Genomic DNA, 19,918 nt, shown 5'->3' with positions numbered 1-19,918 from the left:
TACAAGACTTGTATAAAACATACATTATTATCAATATTCTAAAACAATGAAAATGTATTGGCATTTCAATATAATGTGTAATTTTCCATCTTTCAAAACAAAATTTCAACAAACTACAAAAGACCAGAAATCAAGATAAATCTTCAAGACCCATATGTTAAACGATACAGTTTATCGTACCCTGAAAGAACGCCCGCCCCTGCTACACCGACAAGCACGTTTGCAGTAGCCCCTCGGTATAATGCCCAGAAACCCTCGGTGGTTATAATCTCACGCAATGCGTGTACACCGTTACGATACTTTATCGGTTCACCAGAAGTCATCATCATTCTTCGCCTCAGTGTGTCAAACGGGTACGCACAAAACCCTGATAACGTTGTCACGCTCCAACCCAAGAAAAAACTAGCAACAAAATTGTCCTGCAAGTTGTTGCCACGTGTCAGAAAGACAAAATAATAATAATAACAATAAAAACGGTTAATAATAATAACAATAAAAACGGTTATGAAACGCACCTGGAACGGTCCAACTAAGACAACGGGTTTCAAGCTGTCATATAACCCGAAATACATCCCTCTGTACAATGTAATCCCCACAATTGAAACCGTGAACCCACGGTACAACCCTCTAATGCCATCGGTCTCAAGGGTCTTACGGTAGACGTCGAAAAGCCCGTTAAACTGTCGTTTTCTATTAACAGAAATACCCGTTGAGTCCGTTGCTAAACGGGTCCGTGCATAATCCATATGATATAGAAACAATGAAGTGGTAGCACCAGCAGCACTCCCGGAAGCAACATTGCCGATGAACCACTTGGCGTACCCGTCTCTCTCCTTTGACCGTCCAAATAGACTTTTGAAATAACCTTTGAAAGCAAAGTTGAAAGCCTACAACACTTCTAAAACGTTTAACAATTAGATATTAATTAATTCTCAAGTTCTTGAAATTGATATTATTGTTATGAGGTGAATTAGTGAAGGGGTTACCTGAGTCGGGAAATATCTAATGATGGTTACTTGATTACCGCGCCAAAACGAGAAAAAGCCTTCTTCTTTAAAGACCCTTTTGAAGCAACTGCTGACCCCTGTATATGGTTTTATGAGTTGACCTCTTTTTAACAATTCGCCTTGATTTTGGAGTAAAAGCTTTACTCTGTCAAGTGGTGCTGCTGCGCTTTTTGATATTATCGCAGCGGTACCTCCCATCACGAAATCTGAAGAAAATCTCTTTGATTTTGTTGTCATCCTGAACCTTTTTATGTTGGATGGTTGCAGAAGGTAAAAAGAAAGGCGGTAATTAGTTATTTTGTTGCTCAAAGACTAAGAAATGTAACATCAAATATTATCACACATGTTCATTACTCATCTGCAAGCTTAGTATCACACATGTTCCTAATTAACAAAACCAGAGAATTTGAGTACCATCATTCATTACACGTCTGCAACATATAGTAGTATTATGAACACGAAACGAATACCTTATCAGACTTCATAGGTTCTACATCATTAGAAGTGAGATAAAAAGGTACAAGTAAAAGTGAAAGAATTTAAATGACAAGAAGTATCGGTATGAGTTATTAGGTTAAGTGTACAGAACCTCATATTGTGACCGAATTTGAGACGGTATATAGCATCCCTAATTTTCTGTTATTGTGGATTGTCATTGTAACCTCATGCATCTCTAAAGTCAATATCATTATCAAACGGATACAACGGAAAATTTGATGTTTAATGTCATCTCATCATCATCATCATCATCATCATCATCATCATCATCATCGTACTCAGTATATTCCACCAATAGCAAAGCTATGGTAGGGTCTGAGGAGGGTAAGATGTAGACAGCCTTACTTCTACACTTTAGGAATAGAGAGGCTGGTTACGTTGAAACCCCCGGCTCGATAGTAGTTTTGCATCAAGCCTTGGACATAAGGCACATAACAATCAACCATCGGGACACCGCTGATTGGTGCATGTACCCTTGTCTTTCGGCTATCAACGCCACCACATGATGCCTGATTAACCTTCCGTTATTTTCACGAGATTAGTAAAATAACGTCAAAATTAGTGAAATTTCACTTTTGCCCACCCGAGGGTTCACACATATATACATTACCGCAGGCAAGGCGAACAGGGGAGAAGCAATAATATTAACACAAGCAATAGCTCTGATTGAGGTGTGAAATATGAATCTAGCATACTTATAATTAGTGAAATCAAGACATGTGATTAAACCAAGTTTTAAAATCACAATCAATGAACATGCAATAAATAAATCAATGGAAATGAAATCAAGAATTAATGAAATTAGAGTTCGCCATCCATTCAAGAACCAAATACATCACTCACTAACAAACAATACAGAAACCAACCATATGAAATAATAATAATAATAATAATAATAATAATAATAATAATAAAATTAGCAAAATTGACAAGAATGAAACAAACCTGATGAAAGAAAGAGAATAAGATTTGAAGGGTTTACAGAATCAGCAGCAATGGAGAATCAGAATCAGAATCATGGGTGGGTTGTGTTGTGTTGAGAGAAGAGAATGAATCTTGAAGACAATGGAATGGAGGAGCACCAGATTGGAAAATAAAATGGGGATGAAATTGAAATCAAAGGTGTCAAAATTATTGTGCTCAAAAGATATATGTAAAATGTTTATATCTATATTTATTATTTATATTATATTTAGTGGAGTGTATTGATTTTAATATGAAAGGATAATTGTCCCCATTTATGGTTGGTAACCTTGGGGTGAAGTCTTAAAAGTTGGTGATATAGTCCATTATAAACCATTAGACTGAAGTTACTAAACCCACCCTTTAAGCCCATTAATCAATAGTCCATTAACCAAATAACCTTTAGCCTAAGTACACCCATTTAAACACAAAAGCATACACATCTAAAACACAAAAATGTTTTTTCAATTATATACACCTTCACCTACGCATACAAAAATACATACGTATAATAATTTTTAAGCTCATTCATATGTATAAACTACACACCAATCAAAGACTTTAGGGGTTTGGTATAGTTTTTTTATTAAAAATATGTGCTATGGTTGTAACTTATCGTACTTAGAATTCTTTATTATTATTATTATCTATTTTTTTATTTGTATTATTATTTTAATTTTATTTATTTATTTGTTTGTTTTACTTTTATTTTTACTTATATATTTCTTATTATTCTTTTAGCAATAACTATTACACATTTTAAAATTTCTACTTTATAGTTTATTTATTTTACTGGTATGTTGTTTGCTTTGGAGTTGAGGTTTAGTTGAAAGCAGCCTCTCTATTTTTGGAGCTCATTCATGGCATGAAATGTTTGTTTACATCCCACCCTTCCCATACCCTACTGATAGTTTAATTATTTGTGGGATTTACTGAGTATAGTTGTTGTATTTTACAATCGGCCATACTTAATTGCCCGTTTCAAGTATGTTGGGTCTGTTTGTTGGGTTCAGGTTCTTTTGCCATCCTACTTATCAGTATTTCTGTAACACCGTTGGCTCTTAGACCGAATCAATCGACCAAAGATTCTAGAAGAGCAATAGAGCAATTTTTATCATGACAATGAGAAAGAAAGTTGGAGATCATTTAGGGTATAAATTGAGTGAGTTGAGTACACACGTATCTAATAGCATGTAATCATATATAATACTTACACTGAACACAATTATTTTCATGCCTACAAATAGAAAAATAAATGTCACATTGTTCACCTACATGTATGATAAATTCATTAGTCGGATTCAGGTGACGAGTCGAGCTTACCCCAAGCTCGACCAGGCTCCAGATTGCCTCATTTTCGCTTACGATGGCTCAAGCTCAACTTGTTTTATGCTCTTTTGCTAATAAATAGAAGTCCTATACTCCTATCTAGGTAAAACTTAAAAATACACTAGGCTCGTTAAATCTCAACAAGCCTAAACAAGCTTTCTATACAAAGCTAGAGCTCGGGCTAAATTATGATTTTTTAGGGGAGTTAACGTAGTATATACAAAACGTGATCTGGCTAGCAGCTTTGTGGTTCCACAAACATCACACTTCTGTTTTTGATTCATCGTATTATTCAAATGAGCAAAAACCATTACACGTGCTTGCTTTCATGTGTATGGCCCCTCAATTCCCACAAATTAATAATAATAATAATAATAATAATAATAATAATAATAATAAATCCCCAAATCAACTCATACTCAATTCAACTTATTAATAACCTCATCATCTACTTATTCGATCGGATATTAATAATAACGTGTGTTGCTGATTCATTTGGATGGATAATATGATCAGTGGCTATTGCTGATCCGGTGAATTTGGGATCGTGAGATGCGGCGGCGGGCGGCGGAGTACCGGCGGCCGGGTCGACGGCGGGTTTCGATATGGATCTGGGTGGGACTAATTGGGTTATTCTGTATTGGTGGGTTTATTCTCTTGGCAGTTAAACAGAATCAAGAATATCATCAAGATCAGCAACATCCCATACTGGTATTATTATTATTATTCTTTACTTTCCCATTCTTTATATAATTATTATTACTACTATTATGATTATTATATAATTATATATGCATCTGAATCAATGCATAGTATTTTGATTCCATTGTTATGAAAAACCCTTGCTTTAGGTAGGCAGCTGTAATGTTTTAGATGGGGGTGTTCACTATTCGAATCAGACTCGAAAAACTTGAAATTCGAATTTATTAAGTGAACTTTGAATCGAATGCCAACCTTTTGTTTTCGATTCGAAATTCGAATTCATCATCATCATCATCGTACTCAGTAAAATCCCACCAATAGCAAAGCTATGGTAGGGTCTGAGGAGGGTAAGATGTAGACAGTCTTACCTCTACCCATAGGGATAGAGAGGTTGCTTTCGGTGAGACCCCCGGCTCGATAGTAGTTTTGCATCAAGCCTTGGATATAAGGCACATAACACTCAACCATTGAGACACCCGCCGATAGGTGCATGTACCTTTGTCTTTCGGCCATCAACGCCACCACGTGATGCCTGATTAACCTTCCGCCACTTTTAACATTATTTTCTCGAATTAGTAAAATAACGTCAAAGTTAGTGCAATTTCACTTTTGCCCACCTGAGGGCCCACATATATACATTATATGCGCGCACCGCAACCAGGGCGAGAAATTCGAATTAAGTAATCAAATAAAATTTAAAGTCCATAATCAAGTAATTGGCTTTAAGTTTCCGCATCCAAATTTGGAAAGTTGGATTTTATTGATCCCACCTTTTAAAGGCTGGCCGATAATAATCCCACCTCACAAAATTGTTGCCACCGGCTCACTGGTCCCACCTTTCACACTATTTTTTGAGGTGAGATTATTATCGGTCAACATAAAAAAAAGAGGGATTTATAAAATCCGATTTTTCTTTGAATTCTAGTTCATTTAGTTTTTCACTTCGTTTGCCGTTTTTCCTTTCTTTTGATTTCTAGAGCACTTTGCCAACTAGGGGTGCTCGGTGTTCAAATGGGACTCGAAAAACTTAAAATTTGATTCGAGTTAAATAATCGAATTCGAATCCAGCTTCAAAATTTCGAAATTCGAAAATTCGATTTGATTAATTCGAGTATTCGAATTCGATTCGTTAAACACAACTAGTTTGGACCCCTAGATCTTTTTAGCTTTCTCTTACCATATAGATGCTTTTATTATTAGTGTTTATATCATATGGATTAAACAATTAAGCCGATTTCGAACCAATTTCAGGTAAGAAATGATGGAACATTGCAATATTCTCATGACAACCTAAATATAACCAAAGAGACAACAACTGCTAATTCATATGCCAGACAGTTATTAGATCAAATGACACTTGCAAAAGCATATATAGTTATTGCAAAAGAACACAACAACCATCATCCTGCTTGGGAGTTAACTTCAAAGATCCGAAGCTGTCAGTTTCTTCTTTCAAAAGCCGCCATGAGAGACACCCCGATGACACAAAACAAAGCAGAACCGCTTATAAAAAGCTTATCAACTCTCATTTTCAAAGCACAAGATGCACATTACGACATTGCCACCACGATTATGACCATGAAGTCCCACATTCAAGCCCTTGAAGAACGAGCAAACGCAGCCACCGTTCAAAGCACGTATTTTGGACAGCTGGGAGTCGAATCCGTCCCCAAGAATCTTCATTGTGTTAATGTTAAACTTTTGTCCAGTTGGCTCACGGTCAAGAACCTACACGAGGTTACAAATGAGATCAAGAATTCACCGAGATTGGTAGACAATAATTTTTATCATTTCTGCATATTTTCAGATAATTTACTAGCGGTTTCAGCTGTGGTCAACTCGACCGTTTCAAACACCGACCACCCGAAACAGCTCGTGTTTCACATAGTCACAAACGAACCCAACTATGGAGCCATGCAAGCTTGGTTTGTTAGTAATGACTTTAAAGGATCAATAATAGAAGTGCAAAAAGTTGAAGACTTTACTTGGTTAAACGCTTCATATTCACCCATTGTTAAAAAACTAACAGAAACCGGCATTCAAGAATATGATCTTGAACAGTCTCGAGATTCAAACAACGAGCCAAAGTTTTTGAACCCAAAGTATCAATCTTTATTAAACCATCTTCGGTTTTACATCCCGGAAATCTACCCTCACCTTGAAAAGATTGTCTTTCTTGACGATGATGTCGTCGTGCAAAAAGATTTGACTCCTTTGTTCTCGTTGGACCTTCACGGGAATGTAAATGGGGCTGTTGAAACGTGTCTCGAAGCGTTTCACCGGTTTTATAAATATTTCAACTTTAAAAATCCGATTTTGAGCTCCAAGTTTGACCCGCAGGCATGCGGGTGGGCATTTGGTTTGAATGTTTTTGACCTTGTAGCTTGGAGGAATGCTAAAGTGACAGATGTGTACCATTACTGGCAAGAACAGAACAGCGATGGAAGTTTGTTGAAGTTAGGGACCCTGCCGGTGGGTCTATTGGCGTTTTATGGAAGGACCGAGCCGCTTGACAGGAGGTGGCATGTGTTAGGGTTGGGTTACGATGTGAACATTGATAACCGGCTCATAGAGAGTGCAGCCGTGGTTCACTATAACGGGAACCTGAAGCCATGGTTAAAGTTTGGGATTGGACGGTACAGGTCGTTATGGGAACGTTACGTGAACCAAACGCACCCTTATATTATTGATTGTGTTACAAATTGAGAGGGGGTTAGAAGGGTCAAAAAGTGTAGAAAAGTTTTGTATTATTTAGATGTTATATTTTTTGAAGAGAGACTTCAATATTTAAGAAAGTTTATTGTTTATGCATTTTGTAAGCCATACAAACAAATTTTGTGAGATAATTAATTTCCCATAGTTTTTCCCTTTTTATAAAATGCTAATCTTGTACTCTAATGAGGCTAATGATGGTCTTTTTGTCCAATAGCATTAAAGTGATGGTTAGGTTGAAAATTCAACACGAGAGAATTTTTCCATAGTGATGAGTTTCCTTGTTGATGGTGTTTCTAAGGTGAGTCACGTTTTGAGCGTCAAAATCAGTATGAATTATTGACATTAGAAAGACTCATTTGGTTATTGGGGATAGTTCCAACTTCCAAACATTATTAAAAAAAATATTAAAAAATAGTTTAATTTAATTTGAGTTAAATCTTATTGAATCAAGTTTGTTTGGGTTATAATTAACTTCCAAACATAACTTTTTTTATTAAAAAATTGTTGGGCTATTAGTTTGTGCCGTCTGGTTAGAGGTGAAAAAAAAGGGTTTTTCTAATTATTGACATTAGAAAGACTCATTTGGTTATTGGGGATAGTTCCAACTTCCAAACATTGTTAAAAAAATATTAAAAATTAGTTTAATTTAATTTGAGTTAAATCTTATTGAATCAAGTTTGTTTGGGTTATAATTAACTTCCAAACATAACTTTTTTTATTAAAAAATTGTTGGGCTATTAGTTTGTGCCGTCTGGTTAGAGGTGAAAAAAAAAGGTTTTTCTAATACCCGGTTTTTGGTATGAAACCGGATTCAGGTATACTTAGGTATTAGAAAATTAGTACTGGTCATGCTTGGGTTGGGTTCATGTTCAGTTATTGGCTTAAAAGGTCATACCTGGTGTCACCGGTTCCAGGTAGGGTATGGAACCGGGCACACTATACGGCTATACCAGGTAAGTTAATACCCTACTTTCAAGTATGAAAAACCCTATTTTCGAGTACAAATCAGGCGTTTTAAGAGGTTGCATTTTATTTTGTTCCGAGTCCATTTTTTTGCATAAAATTTTCAAATTCCATATGGTATATATAAATAAATAACACAAAAATATTAGAAAGTTAAAATATTATAAAGATATAAAATTCAAAATATATAAAAACACACATTTATATATCGGTTATTGGAAAACCCTGGTTTCGAGTAGGGGCCCAGAACCGGGTTTCGAGTATAGATCGGGTCCAGGTTTTTGGATTGAAATGCATACTCTATGCGTACCCTACGATAGCGTCGGGTATGGGTTCAGATCCTAACAACCCAATTCCAAGTATTTTTTTTCTTTTCGGGTTTGGGTCCGGGTTTTTTGTGCATCGGTACTAGAGTTGGCAAATGGGTTGGGTTGAGTCGAACGAGTCATGGGTTGAAATGAGTCATGGGTCAAAACGAGTTTGGGTCGTAATGAGTTTGGGTCAGAAAAGGTCAATTAAAAAAATGGTTGTTTTCGGTGAAAATACGGACAAAAACGAATCCGAGTCGACCAAAAAGAAACCAAAACCCAACCCGTCACGGGTGAAAACTTGTGTTGGCTTGAAACCTGAACCGAACCAATTCCAATCTAAAACCTGTTTCGATCCGAAATTTGTCTTGTACGAAAACCATTTCCAATCTGAAATCTGTCACATTTCCTTATGACACTAACCTACATCGACCCATTTCTTTGAACTTGTTGACCCATTTTGACCCGAAAATAAAATGATAGAATTTCAAATGACTCATTTTGACCCATTTAATTAAAACCTCTTACCCAAATCAACTCATTTAATTTTTAAAAACAACTCAAATTGACTCATTTGAAATGGTTTGGGTCAAGATTGTCACCCCCAATCGGTACCCATTGTTGAAGAAATATATTTTTGGCGCCAATTAATCTCCAATTAATCATTAGTTGGTACCCCGTCGATTAGTTGCCGATAAATCACTTTGGCCAATGTCGGTCCAAATTGAAATTTTTATATATAAAATTTGGTATATTATCTATACTATATATAATATAGGAGTCATGGGCAAATTAAGACGGTAGATTTTAAGAGTTTTACAATTTGTAATGCATGAAGTACAAGTGTAATAAAGGATAAAATAGTCTTTTAAACACAATCTACACACGTTCATATGATTTCAACAAATATAATTACAAGTTTGGTACCTCAACTTTAGTTAATTTTTGTTAATTTAAGAAATAATTACAACTTTCATCTCTAATGTTTACCCAATTTTTACTCTTAACTTTATTCTTTTTGGTTTTCTTGTTATACATTTTTTACAAAAATATGATTAAAACTAAATCTGAACATACCCATTTAACGAGCTTATTTTATTGACGTGTCAATATAGTTTTGTCAAAAAACAGATAAACGATTCAAATTGTACAAGTTATTAATGCAAGGATATGTGCATGAATGTGCAAGTTAGTTTTATAACTAAAAATTAATTACAACTATAGTACATCAACTTACTCAAAATTTTGCTATTTTAAGGATTATTTACAACTTTGTCCCCTCATTTTTATGTAAATATTATTATCTTTTGATATGTATTACAAAAATATGATTAAAAGTACTCAAATAATATAAATATCAAAATAATCAAGGCGAACTTGAGTTTAAGATTTTATATTTAATTTCGAGTTGAGCTGAGTTGGCTCGGTATGATGTTCGACTCGAGCTAGACTTGGTTTGCTAACAACCTATTAAATATTGTTTCCCGCTACATCGTGCGGGCATCTGTAAAATACTTAGTCGTTTAAAAAACATAATAAACCCAACAAGTTGAGTCACTCTAAAATACTTTTGATCAAGTTTTCGGTTTTATGGCGCACAAGATCAAATAAGTACTTATACATGGTATTACATAACATACATATATATTTATGCAACCTATTTTTATAACTAAACTTCTTATGCTTGTAACAACCCACATGTATATTGCAAGTATGCACAATACTATGGGGAATAATTGTGTGTAATTTATATAGATAACTGTGTAATTATAAACATCCACATAATTATTTTATGTGTTGCGTGATTATTATATAAGTTGGATAGTTATTTCTATGCGTTGCATAATTATTGTATTGATCTATATCGCACATTTATCTTCGACCAAAGACATCAGTTACTTTATACGCTTGGGTTGTTAAAAACACCTTGTACAATTACTTTCTAGTTTCTATACATATATATACCCATTTTATACATATATACCCATTTTATATAGAATTAACTTTAAGTATATAAGTCATATTTACATATCATTTAAATTGTTTTAAAATAATAAATGCGTGTGAATGTTTATTATTTCTTGTGTCTCTTTCCTTCAAAAAAATTACGATGAAGTAATTTGACCAAATCTAGCCTAGATTTTGTATTAGATTGAGCGATCAAATAAAGTCGGTCATCATTTTAATTAAAATATATATTTTGTTTTTTTATTAGCGTGGAAAGAATGAATAGAGATATGATTAGCAGCAACACATCACAAATAAAATATATATTTAATTTTCAATTCTAATAAAGTCTTATGCTAAATTATATAAATCGGGGTAAATTATATGTTGTGTTTTATGTTCGGTGATACTTGCAAACTTTATTCTTTAATTTTGATATGTGAAAAGATCGGCTGTCAAACTTTTCACCCTTTACACTAATAAAGTAGATTTTTCTGTCGCTTTAATCTTTTTCTTTTGATTGTATTTTATTTGTTTGGTTCTGGTTAATCGGGTTTTTTATTTGAAATTATAACGGTTAACCGACCCAAATTACAATTGTTTATTTGGTTATTGAGTTGTTTGTTTATCAGGATTTTCGGGTATGGTTGTTCGGGTTTGTCAATATAGTCAACTATATTAATTCTTGTTGTTGAGTTGTACATTTAGAACGAGAGTTAAGCCAGAAAATGGGTTAATCAAAACTATAATCAAATTTGTTTTGTGTAAACCAGCCATAGGAAACTAGATATTAAAATTCGTACAATATACATTCAGATAAAATGAATAAGCACATGAATATTTAAAAAGGGAAAATTGCCGGGGAAAAGTACTTAAAAGGTTTATTATTGGTTACGTGTTGATAAAAAAATGTTTTATAATATGTATATGACGTGTAGGCGTGCAGCAAACACATACTTTTTCAACCAACAAGAGTATAAATTACTTCCTATGTAAATAATTATAAGCTCATCTAGATTTGATCGAGCTGGCATGAGTTTAATAAGTAAAGTTTAAGCTCGTTTATTAAATAAGTTTAACTTTAGACTTGAGCTTCTTTAAGCTTGGCTCGATCTCCTTTTTAGAAGCCGATCTGCTTGACTTATTTACACCCCTAGATTGTTTAGTCACCAACTCTTCCTTCAGCATGCAAGAATCCTCCGCTCTAACTACTAGGTGTGTTAGGCTATCTATAGTGGGCGACAAAATGGACAAATTGTGGGCAACTTTTTTGATGGTGATATATATATATATATATATATATATATATATATATATATATATTATAATGGTGTGATAGGCTATCCCATTTTGTCTTTGTTTTATTATTATTTTAATGGTGTGATATATATATATATATATAGAGAGAGAGAGAGAGAGAGAGAGAAAGGATCAAATAAGAAGTTTGATTATCCTAAGAAGGCTAGGAAGAAGGGTATTTTTGTCTAATACCTTAATATTGAAAACCCACTTAATTTAATTTCAAAAACCCTCTTAATTAAAATCCATTTAAATTTTCACTTATCTCCTACAATCACCACCGCCCACCGCCACCACCTTGCCGGAAAAGTCTTCGGAAATTTCGTCGGAAAAAAAAACACTATGAAAAACACAATGAAAAAGACACAATGTAAAAAACACAATGGAATAAACACTATGAAAATAAAAACACAATGAAAACACAATTAAATTACACAATGTAAAAAACACAATGCAAAAAACACCATGAAAAAATAAAACACACTTGTATAACACAATTTTGTAAAACACAATTTTGATAAAACACACATTGTAAAAAACCCACAATTTTTTTTATTTCTATATAACAATATGGTACTCATATAAAAGATAAAAAAACACTAGTTATTATGGTGAAATTATTTTGAAAAAAAATGTCGTATAAAAAAGTTATGAATGTTTTAAAATGATAGGGGTATTTGACATGTGCCTTGCATGTGGAGAGAGAAAGTCAACAAATGTGTTATTCCTATTAAACCCTTACCCTTGTTTTACACTTTTTGATCTCTCTAATCTAATCTCAACCATTCAATTTTAAAATGAATGGACAAGATTATTTCATATTCTTCTTAGAAAAACTAATCTTCTTATTATAACTCAACCCTATATATATATATATATATATATATATATATATATATATATATATATATACAAAATGGTTCAAATAAAAAACAATTGTTTTGTGAGAAGTGTGAGTAGACTTTAAAATAAAGTACTCCACATAAATAGGACACTATAACATGTAAATAGAAAACTATACAACTTTTAAAAACTACTAATGACAACCACTAAATCTTAGATCCAATGATGTACATCTATTATTATGTTTCTCACAAAACTATTGTTTTTTTTACATTAAACATACCATATATATATATATATGTATGTTTAAGTTCATGAGAGAAATCAAGTTATTGCAAGAAATGATTATGATCAATCACATCATTATCCTTTCAATTCATAATTATTTAATTAGGACATATTAGTAAAATTATTGATTTTCTTATTTTGGTAACTATTTATAATTAATAGTAAGTTACAATTCAATATATTATTTAATTTACTTTTTATTTAGCCTAACATTATGATTGTTTTATTAGTTCGTAAATTCATATCACTTTTATTCCTACACAACAATTTATGGATACTACATAGCAACAACGTACATGGCATCCTACACAACCTCTATATATCATAAACTAGGTTAGTTACCCGTGTAGCACACATGTTATAATACGTATTTTTTTTAAATAATAATATAATGTCAAATACAAAAAAAACGTATCACATATATAAAGATATATTATATAGTAAAAAAATTACATAATATGCAACTTGGAAATAAAAAGTTGTTAGAAAATTCATAAATCATAAATTATTTCTTTGTTATTTTCTATATAAAAATTTAGTTGTAAATGACAACTTTTTTAAAGTAACTCGTGGACCAAAACTCATTCTAATTTTAAACTGTTTAGACATGAACAATGTATGATACTATAATCGATTAAAGAAACCCACCCGTTTTGTATTGGTTACTTATAAAAATCTAATATTAATAACTAATGCAATACATTTTATATTAAACAAATTAAAATATTTATGATGGTATTAATTCTTTTAAATTATGATGGAATAATTAAAAATTGAAAATGAAATATTAAAAAGAGAAATGTAGTTAATGTGAGAGAGATTAGGGAAAACTATTGGATTAAAACCGCATATTTTGACAAACAATAGGGACGAAAACCGCAGTTCTCTCAATAATAATAGATTGAAAAGAAAAAAAAAAGATAAAATATAAAACTATTAATAAGAAAAAAATATATATATTTAACATGAGAGAAATGGGAAAATGTTGTAAGGATCACTCATGTGTAATGGCATATGACATTAAGACCAGTGTAGAACACGAGTTAGAATAAATAATTTTGTTTAGATAATAACACAATGTAATATGTCAAATGATATAAAGATATAATATATGGTAAAATAAATTACATATTACATGATACGAAAATAAAAAGTTGTTGAAAATTAATAAATCTCTAAATATTTTTTTGTATACAATATTTGTAATTTTAACCTACATATTAGTAGTTTCGTTTTATTTTTTATTTCAACTTTAGATAATGAAACACATCACTTACCATGCGTTAAAAAAGGTTGTCTAAAAGCCAAATCAAACCATCTATAGTGATTGACTTTAGCTTTTATTAATCTTCATTGCAAAACAAACATAAAGTTAAAATTTCTTTATTTGAAATTAATTATTTTATCTAAATCAACGTGAAAATTTGTTACTTATAAAAAATATTAATAACTAATACAACATATTTATTTAAAACTAAATAATATATCTATGTTTGTATAAATTAACAAATAATTATTAAAAAGAGAAAATAATTGATTAAGAAGGAAAAAAATAGTTAAATATAAAACTATTAATAAAATGGGAAATGCATGTAATAAGAGAAAGTGGTGGGAAACTATTTTATGTGATGTCATGTGACATTAAAAACCTTAATTTATTGTATCGTATAGATAAGATATGATCATTTATTGCTACACACCAATTATGTATACTACACAGACAAAAATTGTCTTTCATTCCTACACAACAATTTATGAATCCTACATAAATTGTTATATAACAAACAATGTACATATATGTTTCCGACACAAACCCTATATATCACAAAGAAAATAATGCATTTCATTGCTACACACCAACTATGTATACTACGCAAATAAAAGTTGTCTTTCATTCCTACACAACAATTTATGCAATCTACACAAATTGTTATATAACAATTGTGGTACATGTCCATTTTCTACACAAACCCTACATATCACAAAGAAAATATTGTCTTTCATTGCTACATACCAACTACGTATACTACACAAACAAAAATTGCCTTTCATTCCTACACAACAATTTATGAATCCTACACAAATTGTTATATCACAAAACAAAGCACATATATGTATCCTACACAAACCCTATATAAAACAAAAATACTAGACACAAATTACATACTTTTAGGTATACTACACAAACATCAAGCATGTATATATCCTACACAAACTATTATATATATAGTATAAAGTGTTAACTTTTAACAATAAAATACATGGTCTAAAAATTGTCACGTATATAGAAACCAACAAAACATGTAAAATGAATCCTAAATATACAAAACTAGTATGAAAAAAATATATATAAAGCATGGAAATAGACTACAATAATGAATGAATAATAGACGAAACAATAGGAAATCATAAGCATTAAAGAAAATCTATTTAAATGCAATATGATTTTGTCAGCGAAGATGATTAATTAATTAATATGGAATAAAGCTTGAAATAAGGAAACTACTAGAGTTATAATAATCTCTTTCTATTAACTAAAATACTAAGGGTCTGTTTGGTATGGGGTAATGGAATGGACGACGGAATGGAATGGACGTGGTAATGGAATGGACAAAGGAATTGAATGGATTATTACCATTCCAATGAAATGTTTGGTTACCACATGAGAATGAAATGAATCATTACTTTGTATTGTTAGTAGGTAAGAAAAATATAAAAAAAATAAAATTAAAATGATAGTGAGTGGTGGTGGTGGTGGTGGGAGCGGTGGCGGTAACGGTGGAGGTGGTGGTGGCGGTAACAGTGGAGGTGGTGGTGGGCAACGATGACGGTGGGCGGCGTGGGTGATGGTGGGGCGATGATTGATGGATGCGGCGGGTGGCTGGAGGTGGTGGGTGGCTGGCACTGATGGCGATGGTTTGTGGAGGTGAGTGGTGGTGGCGGAGGACGCCGATGGTGGTGATTGATGGCAGTGGCGGCGGTGGTGGGCAGCGATGACGGTGGGCGGCATGTGTGATGGTTGATATATGTGGCGGGCGGCTGGCGGTGTTGAGTGGCCGCCACCGATGGCGATGGTTGGTGGCGGCGGTGGATGGCGATGGTGGTGGCTGGTGGCAGTGGCGGCGGTGGTTGGTGGCGGTGGTGGGTGTTGATGTTAGGTGGTGGTGTTGTTGGGAGGGTGGTGGAGGTTATGTAGGGTGAATGAGGAGGGAATGGAATGAAAAAAAAACATGGGGTATGAATGGAATGAAATTGGGGTATTTTAGAAGGAATGGATTGGACTAGGTAATGTGTCATTCCATTCCTTTGATCAACCAAACACACTATTTTACATTCCCTCACAATGGGTCATTCCATTCCGTCATCCATTGCTGCATACCAAACGCTACCTAAGGGTGCTGCTAAACGTACCTCACCCCCATCCATTATTACCAAACATACCCCCTCCATTAGGTTTTACATTAATACAATTTAGACCTTTTTGTTGTGTTTTGTTATTTTGTTATCTTTTATAATCATTATTATTTTTATAAAAGCATTTTTATTCTATTTTTATTTAACAACTTTTTTTTCTATTTATCTTTTTTATGTATATTTAAAAGCCTTTAATAAAAACATATTTTTTCTTACTTAGAAAAACGTTTTTTCTCTTATCTAATAAACATTGTTTTTCTTGTTTAAAAAATGTTTTTTTTTCTATACTTGTTTTAATCTTTTTGAAGAGCGTTCTTTTTAAATTAAGAGAGTTTACATTCTTTTATAAAAAAATCATATTAGTTTTTATAAATACAAAGGTTAAATAACATACAACTTAATAAACAAATTTGGCTCTTTTCTCAAGTAACATTAACTCATGTATCTAGACCTAACAAAAAAAAAACAAATTGTTTTGAATACATTTTATAAAAAAAAATAATAAAAAACTAGCTAGAGAAAACATACAAAACTTTTTAATACATGTAAAAAAAATAAACAAACTTTTTATAAGATCTTAATGAAATAAAATAAAAAAATCAATAACAAAAATATAAAAAAATTGTAAAACAAAAATAAAAACTTAAGAGTTTTTTATTTGATATTTTGAGAGAATTATAAAATAAAATAAGAGGGACTAGAATGTCAATTATAAATGTTAAGGGTAAATGAAAGTTCAGGGGGGGTGTATGATTAGCAAGGGAGGGGGGTACGTTTAGCCTGACCCAATACTAAGATACCATTTTTTCATTAAAACACATTTAAAATAGGAACTCAATAATTACATTAATATCATAATCAATGTAGGTCATTGATCAATCTTAATCAAGGGTAAGAAATCATTTCTTACATTTATCGCAATAAACTGACTTCTCTCTTGAACCATCCCCTATGTATGTGTATATATATATATATATATAGCGTTGGTAGCACTTAAGAACTCTAAAAAAGTTAAGAACTCTTAGGAACTCCAAACAACCAAATATTTTTTTAATTTTTTTATATATTAACATTATTTAAGAGTAGTTTTATCATATTTTATATAAAAAATTTTGATTACATATATTAATCAAAGGTTACATATGTGTAAAAATTATGTACCAACAAATTTACATATGTGTAAAATAAAACATAGATATGTATAAAAAACTAATTTTTAAAACTGTAATCGTAAATATAGATATACAAAATGATAAAACTACACTCGAATAACATTAACATATAAAGAATTTTCTAAAGAACGTTAGTTTTTAATGGTTCATTCAAGTTCTTAAATAAATTTAACAGTTCTGTAACGATACTCATCATATATATATATATATATGAGTTATGTGCCATTTTAGTACCTGTGGTTTGGACAACTTCGCAACTTTAGTACCTAATCTTTATTTTATGCAAATAGCTACCTCAGTTTCCAAAGTCTTGCATTTTTAGTACTTTTTTTTAACCCCATTAACTTTATCCGTTAAGTCAGTGGTATTTGTGTAATTCTATTATTTAAATGAAGGATATTTGGGTAATTTTACTATTATATTTTTATTTTTATTTTTCTTTTTTTGTTTTCTCTCTCCCCGATTATAAACCATGTCCCCCATATCTTTCCCCAAATCATCATATGAACTCTAATTCTCCAAAATCACATAGACCTCAAAATTGATCATGGTTATGTACTCTTGTGGTTCGCCAACCATCATTCAAAACCTCATCGAATTCAGTCTTCTTCAAAGGATCCGATAAAACGCGCCACGCGTGACGAACAACATCCAATAGTCCGGCGAGTAAGGCGAGTAAGGCGTAAGGTGTATTTCCGGCAGGTGTCGAAATGGCGGGGAGAGAGAAAGGCGTATTTCCTGCAGGCGTCAAAATGGCAAATGGCGGGGAGAGAGAAAACAGTCCGGCGAGAGGGTTTAACAGTCCGGCTAGTAAGACGGCGGCGACGACGATGACCTCGTTGACGTCTGGGTGGTCAGGGTTGAGGTGGTGAGCTTGGAGGGCGTATTTCCGACAGGCGTCGAAATGGCGGCGACGGGGATGTCAGTTTATTGACAACTGATGAGTGAAGTCGGGGATTCAGTTTGGTTTATCAATTTGGTGTTTAGAGAATTAGGGTTATTAGGAATGAGTTAGAATATGATAATAATAAATGGGGAAGGAATAAATAAAAGAAATAAACAAATAATAATAAAATTACACAAATACCCCTGACTTAACGGATAAAGTTAACGGGGTTAAAAAAAGTACTAAAAATGCAAGACTTTGGAAACTGAGGTAGTTATTTGCATAAAATAAAGATTAGGTACTAAAGTTGCGTAGTTGTCCAAACCACAGATACTAAAATGACACTTAACTCTCTCTCTCTCTCTCTCTCTCTCTATATATATATATATATATATATATATGGTTGGTATCATTTAAGAACTCTAAAAAAGTTAAAAACTTTTAGGAACTCTAAACAACCAAACATTTTTTTAATTTTTTTTTATATATTAACATTATTTAAGAGTAGTTTTACCATATTTTATATAAAAATTTTTGATTACATGCATTAATCACAAGCTTACATATATGTAAAATTTATGTACCAACAAATTTACATAGGTGTAAAACAAAACATATTATATGTATAAAAACTAATTTTCAAAATTTTAATCGTAAATATAGATATAAACAATGATAAAGTTACACTCAAATAACATCAACATACAAAAAGTTTTATAAAAAACGTTAGTTTTCAAAGGTTTCTTTAAGTTCTTAAGTTATTTAACAGTTCTGTAATGATACTCATATATATATATATATATATATATATATGAGGCTACAACACAATTACACTCCTAAAACAAAAACCTCTTATTTGCTGACTATGCGCCACATGACACAAAAACGTCATATTTTGTAGCACACTCACTACACATAGTCTTAGATAATTAATAAGAAGTATGGCCGGTTGTATTATAATATACTGTAGCATATACTCTATAATAAAGAAATGCCACTTTTGCCACTTGTCACTAAAAAAATGCTCCTCACCCTATTTCAACCCATTTTCATATTGTGAGTCTTATTTAGGGTCCCGACTCGATTAAAACCCGACCCGCTAGATTGTTGTCGGACCTATATATCTTTATAACCCTTTTTGTTTATAATCGCCATGTTGTAAAACCTTAGTGAATCCAAACCCTTAGTTCGTTTCTTCTGTCCAAACCTCTCCGGATTTCAAAGGTAAATATGTGAATAACTCATTATTGATTGCTTTTGTTTGTTGATTTTCATCAACTACATAAATGTTGGAATCGAACTATTCCTGATGGTGATTACATATATATGGGGTACTAAGGAACCCCTAATACAAAAGATAAGTCTATCTGACTGCTTCATGTTGATTAACTAATTACCGATTTTAGTTCCTTAACTTTTATATTCAAATATTACTTTTTAAATTGATTTGAATTTATTATTCTTTAAGTACCATAAATCCTAGATATATTTGTTTATTGATTCTTCATTCACCAAAAGTCAAATCTAAATCTAAATCTAAATCTTTTTATTACAACCCCTCTTAATGTATTTTGTTTTATTTTT

At 32.1% G+C, this 19,918-nt stretch overlaps 2 protein-coding genes across 2 annotated transcripts; one reads left to right on the top strand and one right to left on the bottom strand.

Moving 5' to 3' along the window:
- Positions 1 to 143: 143 nt before the first annotated feature.
- LOC143573410 (ADP,ATP carrier protein ER-ANT1-like) lies at positions 144 to 2,481 on the bottom strand. Its single transcript, XM_077058299.1, has 4 exons — positions 2,451 to 2,481; positions 987 to 1,251; positions 516 to 887; positions 144 to 419 (listed from the first exon to the last, which is right to left on the bottom strand). Exons 2-4 carry the CDS (start codon positions 1,242 to 1,244, stop codon positions 144 to 146), a joined length of 906 nt encoding a protein of 301 aa, XP_076914414.1. The 5' UTR covers positions 1,245 to 1,251; positions 2,451 to 2,481.
- Positions 2,482 to 4,294: 1,813 nt separating this feature from the next.
- LOC143573418 (hexosyltransferase GAUT11-like) lies at positions 4,295 to 7,356 on the top strand. The gene is made up of 2 exons (XM_077058307.1): positions 4,295 to 4,508; positions 5,751 to 7,356. The coding sequence occupies exons 1-2, from the start codon at positions 4,350 to 4,352 to the stop codon at positions 7,203 to 7,205; spliced, it is 1,614 nt and encodes a 537-aa protein (XP_076914422.1). The 5' UTR covers positions 4,295 to 4,349; the 3' UTR covers positions 7,206 to 7,356.
- Positions 7,357 to 19,918: the final 12,562 nt, after the last annotated feature.

Source organism: Bidens hawaiensis, unplaced genomic scaffold (genome assembly GCF_021521415.1).
Source record: "Bidens hawaiensis isolate Kalapana, Puna unplaced genomic scaffold, B.hawaiensis_p1.1 tig00026411_1, whole genome shotgun sequence".
NCBI lineage: Eukaryota > Viridiplantae > Streptophyta > Magnoliopsida > Asterales > Asteraceae > Bidens > Bidens hawaiensis.
The sequence above is the reverse complement of the archived record's forward strand: the minus strand, read 5'-3'. Positions and strand labels throughout refer to the sequence as shown.